Below are 25317 nucleotides of genomic sequence, written 5' to 3'. Positions count from 1 at the left end.
CAGCGAGACGCCAGGCCGGGCCGACAGCCGGCGCGCGGCTTACTGGCGACGGACGGAGTGCGTCCGAGGACCGGAGCCAGCGCGCAGCCCGCGCCCCGGTATGCGCGCCGCCCTCGCGGCAGGGCCTCCCTCCTCCAGGAGGAAAACATGTTGTGCCCGGCCGCACGGCAGTCCAGAGCAGCGGCCGGTCGCGGCGGAGGGCAGCGAGGGATGCCGAAGACCGCCCCATTGTCCGTTGTGTTACCGGCCGCGGCGACCGGCCAGTGGGATGATAATGGCGCGCGAGGATGCTCCCCACGCTCCCCTTGCACGGCGCTCGGCGAAAACAGGGACGCGCCAGGACGGCCCATGTGGGTCACGAGCGACGGGATCCTGATCCTGTGCCCCCTGCATCGTCACGGTACTCACGTCCGCCGCGGTCCGCGGCCGGGCCTTCGCCGCTGTGGCGCAATGGGCGATAGTTTTGTCGCGTGGTGCATGCACACGATGGCGGCTGGGTTTCGCCACTGCGCCGATAGCTATCAGATTTAGCGTGTATTTGCATATCACCACAATCGCCCGCCAACTCACTGTCTGTCCCACATGCGTTCCCAATACCCTGAGGCTAGGCTTTGCGTTGTGTGATGCATGTACCGAAAACGCAAAGCTGTTTTGGAGATTGTGCGCCACAAAAACTGACTTAGTTCATGTCATAAAACTGAGTTAGTTTTTAGTTAGCATAGATCAAGATGGCACAGGCCCAATGGCAACCGCAATCATTTTTCTCGAAATGACTTCAACCGCGCAAAATAACGGTCCAAACGCGGAGTAATGCCAGCACGTACTGTCTGCTAAATGACCTGATACAAGTGTCCATCCGTTGGATGCCAAGGCGGGTAGCTCATTTAAAGTGTCTAATTCGCAACAATAAGTTTTATCATCGTATTACCAGACGTACAGCTAAACACTGGACCGTGTGCTAAGTAGTCAAGCAAATTGCTCTTCAGTTGGACATGCCGTCAAGTGGTTGGCAGTGCAGCGTTGAATAATAGCCTTGACTGAGCATTCAGTTCATTCGACAAACGTCGCAAGATGCCTCCCTTCCCACGCTAATCATATGCACGATAGCGGATTTCATAAGCAGCGGCGTAGCTCAAACAACACCCTAACTTCTTTCCAGCTTAAAAAAGGGACAATGCACTCCATTTCAGGAAGGAACCTCATACCATCTCTATCACATGAACGCGGAAACGGCCGGGGGCACGGCCGGGAAGTAAGCATGGTTTCCCGTATATCAAACTGTCTGGGCCCAATTCCATTATCGTTCATCCCACTCACTAATTGTAAACGCAAGTTTCAAAATGGCATGCACTGAGCTAGAACGCCGGTCATGAGTATGCTAGCAAAAGTACGGCTTCTGCCACGGCAGTAAAATAATCACCACACCTCACGGATTCCCACTACCTTGCATCACGTGGCTAGCATGTGACACTCACCTGAGATAGAACTAGTGTGACGTCATCGTTCCGAATCCTCCGCCAACATGGTGGAGGCCACCGAGAGGATGTAGTCTCCGGCCATGATGGCCTGCGGGGCAGGCGAGCACACGCGGTCAGACAGGCCGGCGCCGGGCATCTGACGCGGTCACGGCTGGGAAGGGGCGGGGCTCTGGGGCGCCGCTCCCCCACGCACATGTGCCATCGTCGCAGCTCTACAGCCATCACATCGCGCAGGCAAACTTATATGAACAGCAACGGCTTCATCACCAAGGTTAGCTAGCTCCTGATGTGATGGCACTACCGCCTGTGGCAATCATACGCTTTAGTGGTCCTCCTGGAAAGCCAGTACGCTGCACACCAGACTGGCGACCGTTACGACTTTGTCGCACGAAGCCTGCTGAGACAGTGACATACACAACACCGGAGTCCTGGCGATGATGCGCGGTGAGGGGCTAGGGTTCGAGTCTAGTGCTCAGCAATACTTTATTCGCCGAGGACGGCATGCCGTTATAGGGCACCGGTAACACCAGTATGAACAAGCGACACGGCGCAACGCAACAGGCACGCGGCACTCAAGGTTATTGTATTAATACAGCTACCTAATGACATGTAACAGCACTGCCGGCCCGGTACGATCAGCTGGACGAACCCAGTAATGCTGCGAATGGCAGCAACGCTCATGGCTATCCACATCAGCCATTCGCATGTCATGTCTATAAGATTGGCCACTGAAATCCATCCATCCAGTTCAAGCATCGCGTCGCACTACGACGCATATCTTGTTGCCTTGCGGGTGACGGAGACCACCGCTGGCGGCGCATCAAAGAGGCCTCATTAATTTCGAGGCATCTGTCTCCTGACCCCTGATGAGGCGATGAGCCGTGGGAATCTGCATTTCACTCCTCAAGGCCGGTTTGATGTAAACACGTTCACCTTGCGTTCGGCCCCAGGACAGCACCAAACACGCTCCGATCGGTGCGAGCCTCGGCCGCGCGCCGGCAGGACGGCGGCGGCGCCACCGTCGCGTCGGACCTGCGCCGCCTCCCGACACCCCGACGTCCGGCCGGGCCCATTGCGGCGTGTCTGGCTCGCGCGTGCCGCCTTACGAAAGGCGGCGCTGGGCTGGCACGTTACGTCAGCGGCGGCTGACAGTCTGGCGCGGCGCCGCCCTCTCGCCGACCACCGCCAGATGGCTCAATCGACGCCTGCTGGCGGAGCGGCGCCGACGGCGTTCGCGCGCGCGCCCGCGCGCCGCCGGCGGCCGGCGCGACCGCACATGGCCGCCGCTCGCGCCGAAACGGCGAAAACTGGACGCGCCATGAGATCGTCCGGGTGACGCGGCCGACACGGAGTACCTTCAGGCGTCTTCCCACAGTAAATCGGATAACTGTGCCAGGGAGACGAGGCTCTGCTGGTTAGTCGCACGCGAACTATGTCCGTTAAGGCCAAGCTAGATGGATACATTCGTTTTCGCCAGGCGAAAGCAAGTCGCAGGCTGACGCTGTTCTCAGATTACCGCGCTGCATCAGACATGCAGTCGATGATGCGGTCATAGCGGTCAGTGCCATCATGACAGCATCAGTTCCTTATTTCTTCCTTTTTTTACGCATAGTGTGGTCATAACCTTTACCAAGAGTTTCTTACCTAGAGTATGGCCATAAACTATAGCACATGAATCATATTCATTCGTGTATGATGGATCTATATCATACCATTGTCATGCTACATTTCATGTCGCATGACATAGCTTTTACACATCATATCCCACACAATTATGGTGCTCTTGGCGTTACTTGAGTCTCCAATGCGTTAACAGTACCAGAAGTTTAGAAAAGAGCAAATCTCCATTATAACTCAAGGCACTGCTTCTGCAATTCCGAGGACTGCTTGAACAGACCAGCCACTTGCACATATGCCGGGGCCGCTGGATCGCCACCGTGGCTGGCCCATGATCTGCACACACGCCGCACTCTAAGCCCACTGCGTTGTTATGGCGACCCTGCCCGCTCACGTGCCGTCCCTCACTTCCTGCAGCGACAAATAGCAGTGCATCTGCCCCACCGCCGGCAGCGACACTCCTGGTGTCAGCGGACACACTCTCCTGGCGCCGGAGCACCCACTCCTGACGCCGGCGGCGACACTCCTGGTGCAGGCACGACGATCACGTGCCAGGAAGCGAAGCCCGCCAACAGACCATGGCCACCGGCCGATGGCACCGCTCGCCGTACCGGGCATGCGATGAGGGGAGGGGCTGAATGACTCGGCCGCTGAGGACGCGTGATGAGGGCGGGTCCAGGAATGCAGGCGACTGGGGTGAGCGATGAGGAGGGGCGGGCCAAGCCGCACCTGGGCAACGGCCCGGCGATGGCGCAGACCCGAGTCAGTGACACCTCGTCCAGCGGCGAGGCGGCGCCGAGACGCATCCTTCGCCACGTGGTCTAGCGCGAAGGCGTACGTTGGTGATGCATCTAGTGACACTTCGAGAGGACGGAGACGTGGAGCCGGAGATGGGAGACCAATGATCAAACACTAGTGGGGGAGAGTATGCGGAGAATGGATCCAGTGACATTTCGTACGGCGGAAACGCGATGCAGAAACTTGATCCAGTGACAACCGATTCCGTGAGAAGACTATGACGGTGACCAAGTCGGAGAGACGCGGTACAGTGGGAATACGGCTCTGTGAGCGGATCTAATGACTGTCCGGTGAGATGGCGAGTGGGGACGGATCCGCTGGCGCTTGGTTCCCTGGGAAGGCGACCATGAAGATAGACTGGATGGCAAACCATCGACAGAGGGACGGATGGAAGCGGCACTACATGACACACAGCCAGAGGAATGCCATCCACGGGAAGGGACCCCAGTGACCCAAGCGCGAGCAGATGGCGAGAAGATACCACCCTGCAAGCTGTTCAACCGCCGCCGGGCAGATAGGCGACCTACTGTGCACTGTCTGCTGCTCTTGGTCCAGAGCCGGTGCAGACCGCTCAGATTGGACGCCGCAAGCGCTGCAGCTGCAGCCAAGGCCACACACGGCCAGGTGGGCCAGAGTCGAGCCCGCCCCGCGAGCAATCGGACCCAATCGCCCTCACCAGGCCGAGCTGGCTCACCTCACGCCGGGGCTGGGCGCGCGCCACCCCTGGCCCGCCGAGCGTCGCCGGCGGGCGCTGCACGCGTGCCGCCGCCAGCGCGCCGGGTCGGGGGTGGCGGCACGGGCCGGGTCGGTGGGCGCTGTCGGCTCCGTGCGCGCGCCGGCGGCCGTGGTGTCAGCATACCTCGTGCGGCGAGCCGGCCACCGACCGTTTATACGGAGATGAGCCGAGTGGGAGCAACGACTCGCTATAGAAACCGTCCGTCCGGCCGGTAACCGACCACGGCTCGGAGGGCGCGACAGGCCCGACTGGCACCCGGCGAGGCCATCAGCTGGGCGACACGCCGCATCGCACCACCCGGCCCCGCTCATGCGGGTGGCGCCGAGTTCAGGCGGACGCCACCGAGCGCCAGGCGACACCGCCGGCGCCGAACGCGGCGCGCTCGTGGCGAAACCGGCGCGGGCCCGCGAGACGCGTGTCCGGCAGCTGACGCGGTATAACGGCAGTGGAGCAGCGCCGTCAGCTGCCGTCTGCCCGCCGCGCCTGCCCTCGATGCCGACCGACGGACCGACCCGACCACCCGCCGGCCGACGTCTGTGATGAAAGCGTGCTGCCACCCAATGTCTCGGCGTAAAGTAACGTCCTCTCGCTACGCTTGTCACTTTCGTCCCACAATGTCTTCATTTTTCGGCCTGTTAAAAAGACATCCTTCATCCGTTTTGGGACGGCATTCAGCGAATAATTGCTATTGAATGCGCCTTTATGCTTGCGTCTCCTCAGTCCCTGTCCTCCAGTCACAAGACGTCACGCCTAGAAAGGCCGATAGTAGTCTGGAAGAAGTGGTCAGGTAGGAAGTAGTATAGGTAGTCTGGAAGCCAGTGTGAACAGCTTGATCTTTCGCTGAACACGGATGCATCTGCTATCAGGGAGTCGGTGTGCACCATTCAGCGTACGTTGTCTGGACGTCTGTTAGAAGGCTGGCGCCACAATAAACCTCGCCTGATCACGGCGAGCATCCGTGCCCAGACGCCAGTAGAAGACGGAAGCCGACCACCGTGTCACGGTCAGTACACCACCAAGGTAACCACTGGGCTCCCGAGTCGTCACTGAAACACGACCCTGGGCGACCACATCTCGGGGCGGCGTTATCGAGAAACTGCTCCCCACCACACGCTGCCAGACAAAAAAACTTCACCGCAGCAGCACGGTGAGTACACACTCAACACAACAAGGGCGCGGCTTACATGGCTGTGACCTAGGTCATGGCTTACTCTATCCACGTAGTGCTGAAGACGATAGGGGTGAGTGAGCGGCCGTGGGTGAGCAGTGACCGTGGGTGAGCAGTGGGTGAGCGGCCGTGGGTGAGCAGTGAGTGAGCACTCAGAAAATCCAGGAGACCAAAACCAATGCGCTGCGACGGTCACAATGATGACGGGCTACGCCATCCACGAGCAACTATATTCCAAACATGCGTCTAACGGAAGATCGTCTTGGTCCTCCGCATTTTCCCCCGCACGGACACCATCTCCCTCCGAGCAAAAGGCACCCGTCCCTGCCCTCCCTCCGGCTATTTCTCGGTGGGCCCTCTCCAGACGGCTCGGGCGAGCGGGCGGCCGGCCTCCGTGCGGCGCGTTGAAACGGTCCGCGCGGCGCGCGCGCCCGCCCACGGCTCGTACCCACCATCCAGCGCCGACCGCCGGCGGCGGCGGAAGGAGAGAAACCCAGCCACTCTGGAAAGCTCGCGGCCATCCATTCCGGCTACGAATCCGCGCGGTGTGCGCAGCCGCCCGCCGGATTCCTAGGCCGCCGTTACGGGCGAGGCCGGCGGCGGTGTGGCCCAATCGTCCGCGACGAGGGCCAGTTTCAGCGCCGAGCGCCGCCGGCTGCGCGGGCCGCCGGTCGGACAGGGCCTCGCGACGGACCTTCACCCAGCGCCGGCCCCGCCCGTCCGGACCGCGCGCACCGCGGCCGCCAGCCAGGCCCGGCCAAGCGGCTTACTGCCCCATTTTCTGGGCGCCCGCGGCGTGAATACCGAGACCGGCTCGGCGGTGGCCAGCGGCGAAAAATGGCCGCGCATCTGCGCTGCCTCGACCCGGAGAAAACGCTCGGCTGACGTCACCGCCGTCGGCGGCCGCGGCTGCCGACACCGCCGGGTCCTGCACCGCCGTGTTCGGCGACAACATGGCGGCGCTCGACGTTCGTTGCGTTGACCCACCGGTGCGATCCCCAAAAGCGTCTAGTGATGATTCCGGAGACATTCATAGCCGCCATGATGACATTTACGTCCTTCACAATTGCATATTCACAAGAGCCGGCCGCCTTCATCACCGGCCAACTCTATCCACTCTATCCACGTTATCAGACATATCATATACATCAATTGCGGAATAAATTGCCACGAATGGTACAGCGCAGCACTACCATCGATCTACAGCTTTGCTCTGTCACCGCGCTATCAAAGATGCTCACATCACACGACTTTACTGGACGGCACCGTCAGCAGCAGCAGCAGCGGCGGGTGTGTGGAATCAGCAGCAACAGACGTGGATGACATCATCATGGACAGCGGCGACAAACGCCTTAAAAGCAGTGGGCATTTTCTACGGCACCGCTGACTCCTCTTTCTCCAACAGCGGTGGCGTTATAACGTCAAAAGAAAAGGACTGTCACTATCAGCAGGCGGCCATCGCCATCAGCCGTGGCGACCGACACCACCATTCCTCGTGGCAGCCGTCAGCAGTGACGTCAGCCCATCAGCATCCGCATCAAGATCGGTGTCCATCATCGGCAGTGTCCATCATCGGAGGCGTGCATCATCAGCGCCGGTGTCCGTCAGCAGCACCGGTCATTATCCGCAGCGACGGCAGAGAATCATCTCCATCACCAGCAGCGGCGGCGGCGGCGGCGGCGGCGGCGGGAGAGTGGCGCCGTGCGGCTGCCTGACGTATCACGCCGCAGAGAAAATGAATGACGGCGCGGCGAGTGTTGTAACGGAGCCGGCCGAGGGCCGGCGGGCGCATGAGTATGCTGCGCGTGCGCCGCGCGCTGCCCCTGGCCACGGCCGCCTCCCCACACTTTCTACGGCGCCCCGGCCGGCCCAGATGCCACGTCCGGCCGGCAGGCGGGACTTTCACTTTTCCCGGATCCGAGCCGCGGCGCGTCGACGGTGGACGGCGCACATGGCGTCACTTTCGGCCGGCGGCGGGGGCCGGGCGGGGCCGTGCGGCCTACGGCGGACGTCGCGGCGCCGCCCGCCCGTCGTCGCCGCCGACGCTCGCTTCAACGGGCGGCAGACGCCACCGGCGCCGGCGGCGGCTGCTGACCCGGACACGCGACTCTTGTGGCGGCGCTGGCTGGGTCACAGGGGAGAGGCGGGGGGGGGGGGGGGGGCGTGACTGAGCCGTGACGTCATCACAGACGGAGATGCCGGGATGGGTACGGTCGGGAATGTGCTTGCTTGACTAACAGGTGATGTTAACTAGGCAGAGTGCTGAGATTGGTGGATAGTCGGAGTTCGCCAACAGGAGTGCGCGTTTATGTCATGTCACGGACTTCACGTAAGGAACACAGCGTGACCTAAAATCGGACGCGGATGCAGTACGAAGATCTCCAAGCCCAAACTCATTCATCTTTAGGCACAAACGCAGTAATTTTAGGAGCTGATATCATGGTGCCACATCGAAAATGTAAGCAGCTTTTAATGAAGTGAGAAAGGATTTACAGCTGCAACTGGTCTCCTCGCTTACTTCTCGGTCGTGCGGATTTTTTAAACGGCATTACAATATGAGAATCTCTTAAGATTAGGTGAAACAAAGCGCATCAAATATCTGGTTAGAGATATCGGAGTTGTGCTGTAGCGAATCCTCTAGGCAACCCTTTTTCAAATAACTGTCAACATTCACAAGGCAAAGCCAATGAGCTTTAATGTGAAAACAAGCCGACACCATACGCACGAAATGCTTTCCTCTTAGAATTGAATCGCAGGAAATGCCATGATATTGGTAATGCGGGTGACGCAGAATTAAATTTAAACAAGTACCTTGAACGAAAATGGGTGAGACAAGAAACGCCATTGACGACAGCGGAACAATAAAATTACCGGGATGATGGCGGATGGATCACCCTAATGACCGCCAACAGTCCTATCAGGTGATTCAGCGTACAAACTGCGCACTTATTCATCACTAAGCCGAAGCGAGAAGCCTTGAATATAATTGAAACGGGGCTGGAGAAAGGTACGCGCATGTTCGAAACGCGACCGGAATGTTGTTCCATTTTCCGTGTGGTCGGTATTTCGCCGCCAAACTCGTACACGTGTGGTACATGTCGTCACTCGATCGCACACGGCGCGTTCCCACAATCTGACGATGGATCACGCGCGGCGTGATCGCGCGACGTGCGCCGGCCAGACACGACCCGCCGCGTCGAGGTCTCCGGAGACCGCAACGCTGGGGCGGCCGCATCCCGGCGGAGACTGCAGCAGCGCACAGAACGCGTCCCGCTGCCACCGCTGCCGACTCGCACAGCCAGCCGCCGGCGCCCAGCCCGCAGAGTGGTGCCAGGGGCGGGACCGCCGCCGGGCCGGACCGGGACCCGCTGTAGGCCTCCGGCGGCAGCGGCCCGCGCCGTCAGCAGGCGCAGCCGTCTGGGCGGAACGCGCCGGCCGCAGGCCCACTTACCGGCGGCCCGCTAGCCGGGGCTCGTCCCACCGCCGGCGGCTAACCGCGGGGCTTGCTGTTAACCCACTTTGAGCGCCGGCGGCTGAGGTCGCCGGGCCACCGCTCGTCGACTGCCGACGGCGGCGTGCGGCACCTCACCTGCGTGACCCCGGCCCGCGGCCGCCCCGCCGGCACACTCACCCGCTTCTGGCCCCAGTACTTGTTGACGCTGGCCTTGCCACGGCGTGTGTCGGACGCGTCGATCACGTCGTCGTGCACCAGCGACGCCGTGTGGATCATCTCCGTGATCATGGCCACACGCCGCTGCGACGGCAGCAGGAACCTGCCGCAGGTCATCAGATGGGTCACGGGTCAGTGCTGACGGCGGGGGCGTGCGACAGGTCAGGGGTGGGCGATGGCGGCGGTACCGCGACAGCCGGCCCCGTCAGGGGAGGCGGACAGCAGCAGGGCCTGCGGCGGCGGGCGCGTCGAGCGTGGGCGGTGGCGACAGGCACCTGCGTCAGGCGGCCGGGTCAGGGATGGCGCTGCGGCGCGCCGACGCGGTGAAATCGGGCGCGACGCGGGCGGAGCGCGCCGCCGTCGGGCCGTCGTCGGCGACGGCGGCGGCGGGCCCCGGTGATCGGCCGCCGGCCGTGACCGATCGTGTGCCCAATCGGAGGTGGTCGCGCGCGCTGATGGAGCGGAGGGACGGTGGCCGCGCCGCCGGCGCCCCGCCATTAGTGGAACACGCGGCCCGTGGAACCGGGCCAGGCGGCGTGGCCGGCTGTTTACGGGCGCCGGCGCGAGCCGGGGTCGGAGTCGGAGAGAGTCGCCAGCAGCGGCCCCTGCGCCGGCCGGCCGGCCGCCCCGCGCCGGCGCCGCAGCCGCGGTCGCTTTCCAAAGTGGCTCGACCGGACGCCGCCGCGGCCCCGGGCCGATGGCGCAAGCGTCGCCGCGTCGGCGCGCACCGCCACAGCCTCATGAATAGTGATCGGCGCCGCGCCAAGCTGTGTGCGAAGCGCGCGCGCCGCGTCGTCAGCCAGCACGCTGACCACCGGCGCGGCCTTGACCGACCGCCGGCGGCCGTTGCGTGCCGTGGCCGGCCACGAGCCGCCTTTTTTGCTCCTATTGCCGACGTGTACTTCCGCCGAGCACACAAAAAGCACCGTGTCGGCCGGCGTGAATGGGCGCCGTGCGCGTGCCGCGGCCACTGTATTGTGCGGTGTGTGCTCGGCGCGCCGCCGAGAAGGGCGCGCCACGCGACTGGCAGGCCGGCCCGGGCGGACGACCGGCCCGGCTGCGAACGGCCGCCCGCTCGCGCCCTCATGAAAAACACCGGTGGATTGTGCCCAACAAGCGCCGTGCGTAATTCATGTGATTATGCCTGGGAATAAACGCGCAAATGGCTCGAGCATTGTGGACGACATGCCGCTTCAGTAGTCTCATCCAGAACTGCGCAAACGAAGCTATTTCACCCAGCAACGGAGCCATTTGGCCGATGACAGCATTGCTACGTTACGAGACTCTAACCCGAGCACCAGAGCACTTAACAGCATCAGGGCGCAGGGGCGTACCAACGCCGCGCGCCGCGCCCGTGCCCGGAGCGCCGGCGGTGGCGGACGGGCCGGGTCGGGCCGGGTCGGCTACCCAGCCCGGGCCTCCACTGAGCCGGTACGCTCTGTTCCGGCGGTGGCCCCCGCTAATGATGGCGCGCCGGTGTCGACACAGACGCGGCGCGCGGCGCCGACGCCGATTCAGAGACGCCACCGCGCCAAGTAGGACGTGACAGGCGCAATGGCCGCCGGTGGGAGAGGCCCGGACGCCGCCACCGCCGCCGCCGCCGAGCCCCGGCCGACGCGGCCAGCTTCAGTGGTTGGTTCCGAAGTCTGCGGTGTAGTACTTTACGCGGTAGGTGGTGAGCCTCGCCGAAGTCCACCAACTAGCATGCGGCAGATTGAAACAACTTTCCCCCGCTAATTGTGCAAGCCGCTGAGAGCTGTGGCACAACGAATCGGTCGAAGTTTCAGTTAGCGTAAAGATGGGGTTGCCCAATCTTCCTGGACAAACATTTTGAAACACCCGGATTTTTTGTCTCTGAGCCTCTACGCGGGCTGGAGGAGACCAGAGGCGACAGCCCAAGGTCAGCCCCTCCACCTCACCATCCCGAAGCGTCCGCGCGCACAAACACTCTCTTACCACGTCCCAGCACATCCCCCCCCCCCCCCACACACACACCCAACACAGCTCGCGCCCGTCAGCGAGCCGACCGCCGCCCACATTCCACGACCATCCCGGCACGAGCTGAGAACAGCAAGTCACGAGTCGGCGTGGATGCTGCCACGCGCCCCGACCCACAGTCACGAGCGGCGCACGGCCGTGGGAACGGCGCGGCGCGCGCCAGCTCACCTTCTGTGGGGGTGTGCGTGTGAGTTGATGGCACGCGCCGTCAGGCACGTGATCATCGGCCGCACGGCTTTTCCCTGGCCGTCGAAGTAATAGCTGGCTATGTCTTTGAGCAGCTGGTTGTCGGTGGTGGACAGTTCCTGCAACAGCGGGCGGGTGTCAGCGACGCGAGCGCAGGCCGACAGGCCGCTCCAACACCACACTGGTGGGAGGGGGGAGGCAGGATGCGAGGAGAGGTGGTGACATGCGGTGGAGAGGGACGCGAGGAGACGGAGACAGAAGTGGACAGAGGATAGGAAATAATACAGCAAAGAGAACGGCATTAGAGCAGGCGATGACGGGCGGTTAAGAGGAAACACGCGAAGGCAGACACAGCCGAAGGACGGACAAAAAGGGGAACACGTCCACAGAAGGGGCCGACAGCGGGAGGAACCGGTGGAGGACAGACCAGACGAACGGCAGCAGCATCACCTTACGACGAGGGGAGGACGCCGAGAGGGGCAGGGTGACACGGAGTCGGGAGCGCAGGCAGACGCCGGGAAGAGCCACGGCGCCCCGACGGCTCCGCCTGATGGGGATCGCAGCTCTGTCCGACGCTCCACTGAGCCTGCACGCGCACAAGCCGCTGCAGAGCCCGACATCGACTGGTGCAGGCGCCGCTCAAGCTGGTACTCAGTGAGGCAGGTCCGGTCGTGCAACTGAGATGGCTCGCCTGACGGCTTCGCTTGCAACCAAGACCATCTGTACACCAGAAAGACCAGTTCGGCAACACCTGCCGCGTGCCAGCGTGCGATAGCGTCGCAAAGCTGTCAGGCGAGCAAGCGGCCCCTACGACCTCTGAAACCGATGGCATGAAGGGCGTGCTGAGGCCCCGTGACTGCTGCAATGTAGCAGTTGCAAAGCATCACTGTAGAACATAGCTCCCTGTGTTACACTGTTCGTGGCAGCAATGTATTTCCCTCTGTTCTTGGCGAGTTCCGTGTGTTCTGCGGACTGTTCACTGCGGCCGTGCATTTCACTTTGTTCTTGGTGGATGCAACGATGACGACGGTGATGTTGACCTCTCTCTGTCCACAGCGGCAATACGACACGACGCTTCTCGCTCTGCGCTGATCATTGTATAAGTGAGATATGTCATTTATATCTGGAACATCCGGTCCCTGCCGGACTGGTCCCAAACCCGAGACTGTACGCTGACACTGCATGGGAAGCCTCCATACTTGATATCGATCAGGGATCCCTACGGAGCGAGTGTCGGCGCAGGGACGGCGCGGTGCGGGGCTGTGCGCGCGACTCCGCCGGACTTCACGACCAATCGCCGTCCGTGGTGGAGTCAGACACCGCCAGTGGTACGCCCTGAACCCCCGGTCTGCTCCTCGGGGATTGCCGGGGAGATCATCGCTTTACTCTAAGTCGTCGCGATCCCTCGCATGGAGCATGCGCGCCGCCCATAGATCAACACTCACCTAGCTGTAGACGATCTCGCAATGTGTTGATCAGTTGGCAAGATGACGGGAACGGTAATAGTTAGGCATGCGCCGAAGTATTACGTAGGAGCAGCTCAATAAGATTTAGCGCGCTTAGCTTACGGCGTGTTACGCCTCAGCGACAGCAAGCACGCGCTGGTGGCGCCGTCCTCACAGCGGCTGTCATGCATCAAGCAGTCGCACTGGAGCGGAAGCACACGATATCCCCGACATTCGGCGGTGCTGCGGGCCACACACCGCATCTTTCGGCGGCGTGCGGCGCCGCGCCCCCATCGGCCGCGTCGGAGCCCCTCCGCCCGATCAGCCACCACAGGCCCGCGCCGCGCTGTCTCCTCGGGTACGTACGCACCGCGCCGGCCGGCAGTGGCTCGTGCGCCGCGTTGGCGCCCGTGGCGCTGCCGACACCGTTACGGCCCCGGCCTGGCCGGCGCGGCACCACCGACGCGCGGCAGCTGACCGGCAGAGCCGCCGCCGGCTCGGCGCACGATCCGCTGGTGCCGCGCCGCCACGGCGACGGGTAGTGTCCGCACGCGGCAGCGCCAGACGCTGATGGACGACCTCCGGACTTGCAGGCGGAGCGCCACGTCGGGCCGAGGCGCCGTCACTACCAGCAGCTACGAGGGCGGCGCCTTCCGCCCGCCAGCTGGGATGCACCACCCCACGCTGCAGCCGGCGCCAAACCGGTACTCCCGTCTGGGGCGCCGCAACGGTGGCATGCAACCCGACACAGGACACTTCATTATACATGCAATGTCGCCTGTTCGGCCTAGGACAACACCCAGGACAGTAGCCCACGACTCCGCTCGGCAATGCTGCACAGCCGGTCCACCGTTGCTTCGCAATGCTGCACAAGGCGACCGCCCGCACGCCACTCACTTGTACTATGTCGGTGAACATGTGTCGGATGTCGTCCTCGGTGGTTTTGCTCGTGTCGGGCTCGTCGCGCGCCTCGGCGCCCGGCTGCTGGATGGAGCGCGCCGGCGCCGAGGTGGAGAGCACGCGGCGCGCAGGGTCACGCCGGCCAGGTCCGGGCGGCTGCTGTCGGCAGGAGAGACACCGTCAAAGGGCAGCTCGCCGTCATCCGGGTCAGGCAGGCGCCAGCCGAGGTGTCAGCGGGGGGGGGGGGGCGGGGGGGGGGGGGGGGGTAGGGCAATGAGTTCAGGGCCAGAAAGGGTCCCAGGGGTCGCAAGGGATGCGCACAGAGTAGGGTGAGTCAATGCTTGGGCTATTTAATCCCGGAAAAAACTGACCGACCTCACCGGGTTCAACATACGACATGTCAGATGTCGCTGTACGACGTCTGACTCAGACTCTCAGATGTCAGATGTCATATGTTGTGACCAGATGTCAATATATATGACTTTGACGGCGTGACCAATGCCCACGCCATGGTAAGACGCGGGCACTGTGAAGTGCCATACCAGTTCTAATATGCCGTGAAAACATGCCACGCTACCGTTTAGGTAACCATGTGCCGAACCGCATCACAAAGTTGAAGTCAACTATTATTGGTCAGCACACGCCGGACGCGCTCATGAACACCTTGGGTATGTGCTCAGCATCTTACGTAAATAGATTGACAATGCGGTCCTAAAAATGTCAGCCTTTTCACTATATCAGGGTTTGGATTTTCAGTGCATAGCACACCAAGTGGTCCCAGTCTCGCAGAAATGACTCCACGCTCTCGTGATACCCCGGCGGGTGCGATGGGGCGCGCCGCTGTCGGCCCCAGCCCGGCCGTCGGCGTCTGGCATGCACCGGAGCCGTCTGACCCCTCTCTCGCTCCCTCAACCATCGGTCTTTCCCGCCACCGCGCGGCGACCTGACCCCATCCTCCCATTCCACCCCCGGCCCGTGCAGACGCTATCCGTATGTCGGCAAATGGAGCGGCGCGGCGGCGCCGGGACGCCTCTGCCACCGGTCGCTTCGCTCCAGCGGGCGACAGCGGGCCCAGGCCAGAGAGGGGTTCGCCCGGTCGCAGGCACAGAACGAGGTCGCACCAGGGGCCGCGCGCCAGCGCGCGCCATTATACCGCCCAGCCGACGGAAGAGTAACCGCGCGCGCGCGCGCGCGCGCGCGCGAATTTCTCCCGGCCGGTAATGGGGACAGCGCCGGAGGCGGCGGAGGCGGCGGCGTGATCGGTCACCGCCACCCACGGAGCAGCGCTTCGGCCAGCACTGGCCCCATCTGTCGGCTATTATCCACGCATGTGACTGCTCTGGCCAATGGCAAGAGTGTTAACATGCCGTTTGTCGTCATCCGGCTTGTGAAATATTTGCGCCACATACAAGATTCCGACTCGGGCTCAGGATCGAAAGTCCATCGTGTCTGCCGATGGTGCCACTGCGACGCCATCGCTCTCGGTAGTGGTCTCGGCAGTAGGCTTGGCAGGGGTCTTGTCAGCGGTCTCGACAGCGGTCTAGGCAGGGGTCTTGGCAGCGGTCTCGGCAGCAGTCTAGGCAGGGGTCTTGGCAGCGGTCTCGGCAGCGGTCTGGGCAGGGGTCTTGGCAGCGGTCTCGGCAGCGGTCTAGGCAGGGGTCTTGGCAGCGGTCTCGGCAGCAGTCTTGGCAGGCCCGCCAGGCCCCAGCGCGCCGGGACGCCGCTGGCGTGTGGCGACCTTCGCAGGGGTTTCACGTGCCGCGCGGTCACTAGCGAGCCCGGAGGCACGGCTGGCCGGCGCTGTTGACTTAGCCAATGCCCATTATCACAGCCAGCAGTGGTGCTCCACTCACCAGCGTTGATTCAGCAAGCAGCCGTGCTTCAGCCAGTGGCGCTACTCCAGCGCCGCTGAGCAGCACATCCGGCCAGCAGCGATGCTGGGCAGCAGATTCAACGAGCAGCGAAGCTGAGCCCGTCGAGACTGTCGTCACGGTTCAGTCGGTCCCCGAACAGCCGGTTTCCAAACCGGATAAGCTCTGAGCCCGGATTGGCTGCAATTGAATGTAAAATGGTGCCTGGACGACTAGGCTACACAGGGCAAACCTGTTCTGGCAAAATCCCGCAAAAACTGGCTACCAATGAAAGCCCGATGGAGCGCCGCGCTCCATATCATTGGCGCGTCAATGAAATCGACTCCGCCTGCCCGCTCGTCAAAAGCCCAATCAACAGCGTCCAGCAACTCCACACAGCGTCCCTCTGCGGCACGGCAGAGCGCCCACACAATGGCCGACGCTCAACCGCGCTCAGCGGCACGTGGCGGATGGCGCGAGCCCGGCTCTGACCCGCGGTGGACCAGCAGCTGCCGGCGACGCTGCCCGACCACTGTCTGTTGACAGGGCCAGCCTGTCACGTCTGCCGTCGTCACGCGCATCGAACACAGCCTCCCCTCCCACTGGGCATTCTCACTGGTCTTCCCGGCCGTGGCACCGCGTCACGCACGGCAGGTCGGAATGCGACGGATTGCGGGTGTGCACACACCACGTCAGTCAGCGTGAAATGGACAATGGCGAGCCTGAGGCGGGAGCAAGAGAATGTGGGCATGTGCAGCTCACCGCACTGTTATTCAACGCCAGTAATTCGAGGGAATGCTTCCCATTTACTCGAAGTATTGAGCTGAGCTAGCGATTCTGGAGATCACTGGAAAACCTACGCAAATATCACCACATTGCCGATTAAGTCCCAGAATGGCCTCCTTGCCGAGCTTGAGTGTAGGAAGTCCTGCCTTTCTTTGACTTTGCTTTTTTAAGTGCGACTTAATCGACGGCAAAAAAGTGCATTACACCAGTAACAGCATCCTTCCGGAATGTTGATTAAGATGAAACCATTAACACGCGATTGCTTGGCTTTTTATTTATTTTACGCATTCCGCACCACAGTAATATCGTGTCTGTGCGTCGAACAAAGTGCCGGTGTCGAAAAGTAAAACCACCTTACCCGGCGAGGTCTATCGTACACACAGCGCAATAAACTTGAAAACTCGCACCACTATCGCCGGCTTTCAACCAGTGTTTGTTTGAACGCATGCTGAAATGAAACATTCCCTTTGAAATAAGCATGCTCCTTGAAATTACCGTCGTGCTTATTGATCTCGGCCACTAGCGGAGCGCGGGCGTCACAGTCACAGTGATCACCGTGAACATAGCCGACAGAGAGAACCTCCGGCGACAGCGAACGGCGGTGACCACCGCCCAGTCAGCGAGGAGTGAGGCCAACTGTTGCCCCTCCCCCCTTCCCCCCCCCCCCCCCCCCAGCTGACCGAGGCACACCTCGCCCTATCCCGGAGCAGTGGGGACGGTCATGTGACGGCCGCACGCACATAGCCCGAGCGCTGACCTCATTTCCAAAGAGGGCATTGGGAAACCGTCCTGCGCCGGCCAAAACGGGGAGACGGCGTGAGAAAGCTGTTTGGCCGGTGTTTGGCACAACCACGAAGACACGCCGCCGACAGTCGCCCGAAATGAGACCACTTCTCGGTACACGCGGCGCAGGACAAACACGGCCATACATCACTGTCCCTCAAATGCGTAATGGGTCGCCACCTTGTGCGCGTGTCCGTCGTCTATTATCGGCGGTAAGTCACCTTACGCATCATCTTGTTTACTTCGCTGCATCTCATTTCCCCCTAATTCTTCGCTCTTCCCATCCTCTCTCCAGGATGTTATTATGCTGCACTCTGCCACACGAATGCGGTGATTTTGGACGCACAAACCAGATGCCATCGCAACTGACCAGGTGAGTGACTTCGCCGGCGCCATCTCCGGACCGGGCCGGGCGCCCCGGCCGCCGGCGGCGTCAGGCCGACCGGGCGCACGGGACGTCGCTGCGCGCTCGCTCTGCCTCGGCCAGTGACCGCGCAGAGGGTTGTCGACCTTGGCGACCGAGTTGGCCCGTCCGAACCGGGAAGGAGGCGGGCTGCGCCTGGCTGCCTTGGGAGGTCGCCCCGCTCCGCGAGCGGCGAGGTCGGGTCACCGCAACGGGCCGCGGCCGCCGGCGCCACACCAGCTCAGTGACGCGATGATACGTGAGGCCCGGCCGGGCACGACGGAGTGCGTTCCATACGGCGGCCTTGTGCGTAAGCGCATCCGGGTGCCGGCTCAATGAGGGGCGAAACTGCGCTGTTGACTGCCAGCGACCGAGGGGTCGGTGAAGGCCAGGGTCGCCACAACTGAGGCGCACACCAAGGGCAACAGGTGGTGGTGCCGACCGCCGCCGACCGGCCGGCGGCGCCGTGGTGATTGGGGATCGCGCCCTCAGCGGCCGGACAGGTCGCTGCTCGCGCACCTCCGCGACGAGCTATGTCCGCACGGCAGCCGGGGCTGGAGCCCGTTCTCTGACACGAGAACCAATGAACGTACGGGCAACGGGTGACGACTTCTCCACACCGCCTCGCCTGCGGTGGGAAGCGCCGAGTGGAAAACAGCGAAAGGGGGTTAGGGCAACAGAAAATGACTGCGGAGAAAATTTGAGCCGGGCCAGAGAAGACAGCTAGCGAATAGAGAAAAGACTTGACGCAAAAGACACAGAAGAGTTAAAGAACAAAAGCAAAGAGCGCGCGGACGTGGACATGCAAAAACACATTAATGGGGGGAAGAAATAACATGAAAAAGAGTGACGGGCGAGTCCCAACGAAGACAGCTAAGAGGAAAGCAAGCGAAGAGGAAGAGTGAGAGAGAGGGGGAGGGAGAGAGAGAGAGAGAGAGGAGATGCTGATTGTTTTAAGAGCAAGTTTAAAAAAGAGTTTAAGAGCAGATGACCGATCAGCAAATTTGGCATTCCAGCTCTGGGCTTAAACAGCCTGTGCATGAACATACCACCGACATCCGAACTCGACCAGCAGCGCCACAACGTCGCGCCAGTAAGCGCCGCACGCCAGCACGCAAACGCTTCGACAGATAATGCGGTCGTCCGTAGCCTCGCGGGAGATGGGCGAGGCCTGACGCCGTGCCCAGCTGGCCTGACTGGCCTGCACGCGGCCAGATCGGCCGGACGACCTTGCACGGAATGCTGTCGGCCTGCCAGCAGCCAGCCCTGCAGCCTATCTTGCCGGCCGATCGCTGGGAGTCGACCGGTCGTGACCCGGCCGCGCGCCAAACGGCCGCTCACAGTGAAAGTGCGCCGTCTCCGTTGCACACAGGCCCACGGGCGCGAAGGGGGGCCGAGCGCGGCATAGTAACAGCGCGGCGGCGGCGGCGGTGGGAGAGGCAGGGGGCGCGCCGAACCGATTGACCCGGTGCCCGCGCGCCAGCCGCCCTGCAGCAGGCGCGGCAGCAAGGCCGCGCCAGCGCTGCACGGCGGCATATTATCACTGACCCCGCCACGGCTGCTTTACAGCGGGGTATCACGGTATCCACGGGCTTAACGCCGGTCTAAACTAATACCGAGCACGGACTACCGACGCGGCAGACCAACCGGTGACCCACAAAACATGAGACGGCACGGATGTCCCAGTTTGGGCACAAGACAAGAAGTACCGCAAACGGCATTTTAGTTGGCGTGGACGAGTCTCGAGTCCGTTGGTCCTGTGAGGATCGTTTGGTTACTTCATTACGAATCAACCGGTAATCAGAAACTACTCGCTTTTGTAGCATTGAGAGCCTTTGTAGCTTTATTGGTAACTTCGGGACACTTCATTCGAAGGCAAAACGAAACAAACACACAAGACGACTCCGACCAGAACCAAGTCAGCATCCACCAGCAAAATGGGGCAACGTTCATGAAGCATGCATCTGAGCCGGGGGCCAGATCACGTGAGTCGACCAACGGGGTCCGGCGCAGGCCTGCGACAGCAACCCCTCGCGCCCGACAGCACGTGCTCCCTTCCAGGCCGTCAATGTGCGCCCGAGGTGACGGGGTCCCCGGCAGACGGACGGCGCATGCCCCAGACGCCGCTCTCCGCTCGGCTGTGACCACCATGGCGGGGCGACTGGCTGCTGGCAGACCGCGTCAGAAACGGCGGTGACTTCCTTACATGATGATGGCCTGAGGCGCATGTGTGTGCGACAAGTGCCTTTGTCGCGATTAGAGTCAAGGTAAGGTCATGGCACAAGCGGTTGCTCATGGTGGCGAAGAATGGCTGCTTTACGCGCGCAATAGCGTGTCAGGATCAACAACTTGCAACGCATCGCCCTGCCAGAGCCTGCCCGCTGTGATACTACACAGCGCAAAGCCTGCGCCCGTTCCAGGGCTGCAGCGGCGCCAGAGAGCGTCCCCTCCATCCCGTGCGGAGACGCGGGTCCTTGAACGGCAACTTCTGTCCTCGTAATAAATAATACTATGAAATTATATGATAAAATACTACGCAAGGATATAGGTAATACACGACTATGATACCGACACAATCGAATATGTTGTGTGCTATATATGAGATATAGTATTCAAAACACACAGTAATATTCCCGTGAATACTCGGCATTCAGCGGCGGCAGGTGGCGCGGCATCACAATGGGGAGAAATCCCGTGCGCCGCAGATAGCGCGCCGCTAATGAAATGCCTACGGACGGCGGCGGCCGCGCCACGGTCCAGTTGCGTCCGACCGTGAGCCGCCGGCCGGCTTTCACCCCCGACGCCCGACACAAATCAATGATGTCGACCGCCGTCGGCGTTAATTACCGTCACGTGCCGGCTTCGGTGGGCGGAGGAAACGCTTCGAAATGAGCGGAGTCGCCTTCGGTCGCGTCTCCGGCAGACTACGCGCGATTTTATTGGAGCTGGGCGCGGCTGACTGCTTCTCGCGGTGGTTTCGACGGGGAGTGTTGAGCGGTGTCGCCGTGCTCCGACGGTGTCAGTGTCAGAGAACAACGGTGTCAGTGGCGGAGTACGACAGTGTCGGTGTCGGAGTACGACGGTGTCGCCGTGCCCCGAGCACCGGCCGGCACCCAATGGCTGGTAACATACGACCAACTATTGGCTGACGTGTTGTTGCTGTCCACTGTCTACCAACTGTCGTTAACGATGCTCCGAAGCATCACACGTCCAAGAGACGTTATTTCATTGTCCTTCGTGCCGTACACATAATTATATAACAGGAACAGTCATGAAGTGTTGAAATACGCTCGAGAGGCATTTTTCTGCGGATAGCTTGCAGGTAGTTAACGCAGCCAATCGATGTATGCTGAGACCCTGTTTGGCATTATCCTAGTTTATGGTTGAAGGAAAAGTAAACGGTTACAGCATCAATACATATGAATGTCCCTGTGGCACAAACGCATATTTGTCATCAATGCAGACGAGCAATGAAGATTAAAGTGTTTAATCAAACAGCATGAATATGTGGAAGTCGGCACTGCAATATACATAAGGTGGCATGGCTTATCCGCGGTCCCCGCCCGAACATTCAGTGTCCGTTTTGGCCCGCACAACCTTGACTGCCGGCAGCCGACATGACCGCGCGGGCTCAGGGCACGCACGGCCCGGGCGGCGGGGCGGCATGACCGCGCGGGCTCAGGGCACGCTGGCCCCGGGCGGCGGGGCGGCATGACCGCGCGGGCTCAGGGCACGCTGGCCCCGGGCGGCGGGGCGGCATGACCGCGCGGGCTCAGGGCACGCTGGCCCCGGGCGGCGGGGCGGAAGCCAGACAATAAGGGAAGTTGCGCCGCCGCGCCGCCAGCCGAGCCCGAGTCTGTCACCAGCGATCGGACACGCCGCCGACCGATATCGCCTGTTTGTGCCGCCTCACCGGACGTCATGACTGGCGACGGAAGCGCAGGCGGCCGGGCCGAGTCACGTCCACAGGACGCCGACGGTCCGCGTGCGGGAGGCTTCTGACGGGGCCCTCTCTCCACAGACGACGGGGCCCTCTCTCCACAGACGACGGGGCCCTCTCTCCACAGACGACGGGGCCCTCTCTCCACAGACGACGGGGCCCTCCCTCCACAGACGACGGGGCCCTCTCTCCACAGACGACGGGGCCCTCTCTCCACAGACGACGGGGCCCTCTCTCCACGTTTGGTGACCGATACGACATGGTAATCCACACTAATGCGCTATGACATGACAATCCGTAACCAAGGTAAGTTCAGTTACAAAGCCCATGCTGCCCTATGCACGCCGCTACTCTGCTACTCTGCTTAAGCAGGCGGGGTGACGACATGGTGCACTATTGAGCGATGAGTGCAGCATGCTTGCCAGGAATTACACAGCAGATGCACCAGACCGCTGAGGCTGTGTGGCGTCCCCTGCTTCACACCCTGGCAGGAAGGGAGGCGCTGTGGGGAATCGAACCCCGTGCCTGTGGTTTCCTAAACGCGCAGTATTTAATGCAGACGCGTTAACCACTACACTGCCGGCACCCCCAACCTGCTCCTGTTACGCCCTGCAGTCACTGGATAAATACGCCCTCATCAATGCGGACAAATCGTAACATGTCACCATGTACTTACGCCGTGCGTTCGAATGCTAACAAAAAGCGAGGCGTTTCCCGTAAATTGCCTCAGTAACGACTGTACGCATCAATGACCTGACGCGACACAAGAATGTGGCTATCAAATCATACGAGAGCACAAAAAGTCAGATGCTCGAAAACCGCATACTAATATGCTGCGTTGTTTCCGGACTACGACAGGGCATGAATGGCTGCGGATTTAGCCGTCTCAGGCCAGATTACTCGGCGGGTTTATATGCCCTTCAGACCCAGGGTTCAGTCAGTCGTTAGGAAGCTCGCGGCGCTGTGTTCGATAAGACGTGGCGTCTAATGTTGGTGTGCGAGGTGTTGTCGCATTAACCAGCATGTGATGCCTGACGACAGTATGGGGGTAGCTCATGATTAGACGGAGAATGGCGTTCGCGTGAGAGATGAAAATGCACAGGGCAATGCGCGACGTTTGGCATCCACCTGTTCGTGAGGGAGATGGCGATACATTGAACGCGTGCATGTTCTGATGGCCCGCCGTCCGGAACAGACGCCGCTGTATCGGCCAGCGAGCGGCGCGTGCTGTTCACCAGCTGGCGTGTGGGTCGGCGCCGCATCGGACGCGCGCGGCGGCCGCCGGTGCCCGTTCGGGCGGGGGGTGGCGGCGCGGCGCGCGGCACGTGACGCCTGGCGTGCCGCCGCGCTCGTGGGAGGCGGCGGCCGATCGGCGCACTCCCGTCGCGTTGGACGGGCTCCAAGGAGCCAGCTGTCGCGGGGACTGACGCCAGCCCGGCCGGGCCGCGCCACCGCCGGCGCCAGACTGCATCCTTTCACCAGCGGGCCATGCGTTACAAGTGTCGCGTGCGATACCCATCGGCAACCACACGGCACGGGCGCTCACCGTAGCCGGCCCAGCCGGCGCGGCCGGCGCGGCCCGCACCGTCAGGTGGCGGATGTGGCCCGGTCAGCAGCCCGCTGCCACCAATGGAGCGCGTGGCAGGCCTTTTTCACGAGGATGAGCGGCTGGATGGTGAGGCATGACGGATGCGCCGTTTCGGAGTGGATACCATGAGAAGCACACCGCACGGCACACGCAGGGCCAACGACTGTCCGGTACCTTAGAAGTCAAATGCGCAGCACGCAGTGCGGCAACACGCACTGTGCCGGCCGCTGCTCGGACCATCCCTGACCGCAGCGCGAGGCGGCGGAGTGGCGGGCCGTTCCGCGCATGGCCGCAGCGCCGGCCGCCGCCCCGGCTGGAGACGCTCACCGGCCGGCCGCGCTTCTCGCTCCAGAATCGGGTCACGCTGACCCGCTTCGATCATCGCAGCGCGACAAAAAATATTCGGCCGCGTAGTGTAGTATCGGCGCGCGCCCGGCGCAGGAGGCCCAGCGAGGCCCCGCGACGGCAGCGCCGCCTTTCGACGGTGATTGGACGGCCATCGGCGGCGGGCGGCGAGCGGCGGCGGCGGCGGCGGCGGCGGCGGCGGCGGCGGGAGAGCGGCACGACGGCCGGCGCGGAACGGCTTGCTTCACACCCCGACACGGTGGTGGGCGGCGGACGGGTGCGACGCCACCGCACGCGTGAGAGGCTGGCCGCCGCACGCCCCGAGAGCCTGCGCAGCAGCCCGGCTGGCACTGTAGGCTGACGCCGCGCCCGAGCGGTGGGCTGGTTTCACGCCGTGCACGGCTTCCTGACTTTTCAACGGTGATTTCCAGGAGAATTCCTCTGTTTGAAGCGAGGAATTTTGGAGCACATATGCTGCGTTCAATTCGGGGGAGTGAAGGCGTGCTGTAGTACACGGAGGGGAGAGAGAGACAAAAGGAGGATAAAATAAATATGGAGACAAGAAGAGAACAAGGGTCTGAAAGATACTCCGGAAGAGAGAATTGCAAAGAGAGAAGAACAAGTAAACAGGAGAAAAGTCATGGACAAGGACAGCCAGGGCAAAGAGAAGGTAGGGACGGAAATAGGAGGGCAGGGACGTTGAGAGGACTGCGAGGACAGAGAGGACGGTGGGGAGACACACAGAACGCCGCTGGGAGAGAGACAGAACACGGCGGGGAGAGAGACAGAACACGGGGGGAATAGAGACAGAACACGGCGGGGAGAGAGAGACAGAACACGGCGGGGAGAGAGAGACAGAACACGGCGGGGAGAGAGAGACAGAACACGGCGGGGAGAGAGAGACAGAACACGGCGGGCACGAAATGGTTGGAGAGAAGGCATTCTGTGGAAGTGCATGGGAGAGAGCGATGGCTGGGAGAAAATGGCAGATAGAGTGGAGACCAGGAAGGGATGACGTCACGGAGGGATGTTGGCAAGGAGAAGAACGTGCATGGACAAAGCAGATGACAGGGAGACAGGGACCAATGGGAGAGATGGCCAGGAACCGAGGAAAGTAGGGACAGATGACGAGAGGGATAGAGGGTGGCAGGAAGCGGGACGGTTCAGTCAGTAGGAAAGAGGACCGTGAGGGTCTCCCAAGGACCGCGAGGGTCTCCCAGTTACGGCCGACATGTCTACCCGCCGCCGTCTGCCGGCGCGCCTGCCGACCCCTGCCGCTCGAGGCGTGCCCCCTGGCGGCCACCCCGGCGCGAGACGTCGCATGGTGCAACGCAAGGCGCTGTGTTGCACAACTTCCGCCCAGAGGGGCGTCCGGGGCGGCGCGGTGCGGGTCAGCGGGCCAAGGGCGCCCGGCACGGCCACGTGACACGCACCACACCGCTTGTTTGTCGCCCCGGCGCCGCGATCCGCCGTGCTAATTGGCGCCTCCGCCGCGTGCAGCGCATGCTGAACAGGCTGTTGTGGCGGCGCTTGCGTGACGTCCGGCGCGTCGGCACGGACGCCGCCTGCCGGCTTCAGTCGTCGGCTTTTTACGAGAGCTCTCGGTTTCAATGCTCGTATTCGAGG

At 62.1% G+C, this 25317-nt stretch overlaps 1 protein-coding gene across 1 annotated transcript in view; it reads right to left on the bottom strand.

The window, feature by feature from the left end:
• LOC119098093 (decaprenyl-diphosphate synthase subunit 1-like) overlaps positions 1-25317 on the bottom strand; it is a 34872-nt gene that overhangs the window by 2837 nt on the left and 6718 nt on the right. Inside the window, exons 2-5 of the mRNA XM_037221021.1 lie at positions 13994-14155; positions 11634-11770; positions 9429-9570; positions 1519-1566 (exon numbers count right to left, since the gene is read on the bottom strand). Of these exons, the coding sequence (XP_037076916.1) occupies positions 1519-1566; positions 9429-9570; positions 11634-11770; positions 13994-14155 (489 nt within the window). The remainder of the gene's footprint in view (positions 1-1518; positions 1567-9428; positions 9571-11633; positions 11771-13993; positions 14156-25317) is intronic.

This window comes from Pollicipes pollicipes, unplaced genomic scaffold (assembly GCF_011947565.3).
Source record: "Pollicipes pollicipes isolate AB1234 unplaced genomic scaffold, Ppol_2.1 Scaffold_4740;HRSCAF=5597_pilon_pilon_pilon, whole genome shotgun sequence".
NCBI classification, from domain to species: Eukaryota; Metazoa; Arthropoda; class Thecostraca; order Pollicipedomorpha; family Pollicipedidae; genus Pollicipes; species Pollicipes pollicipes.
This window is presented reverse-complemented; position numbering and strand designations above follow the sequence as displayed.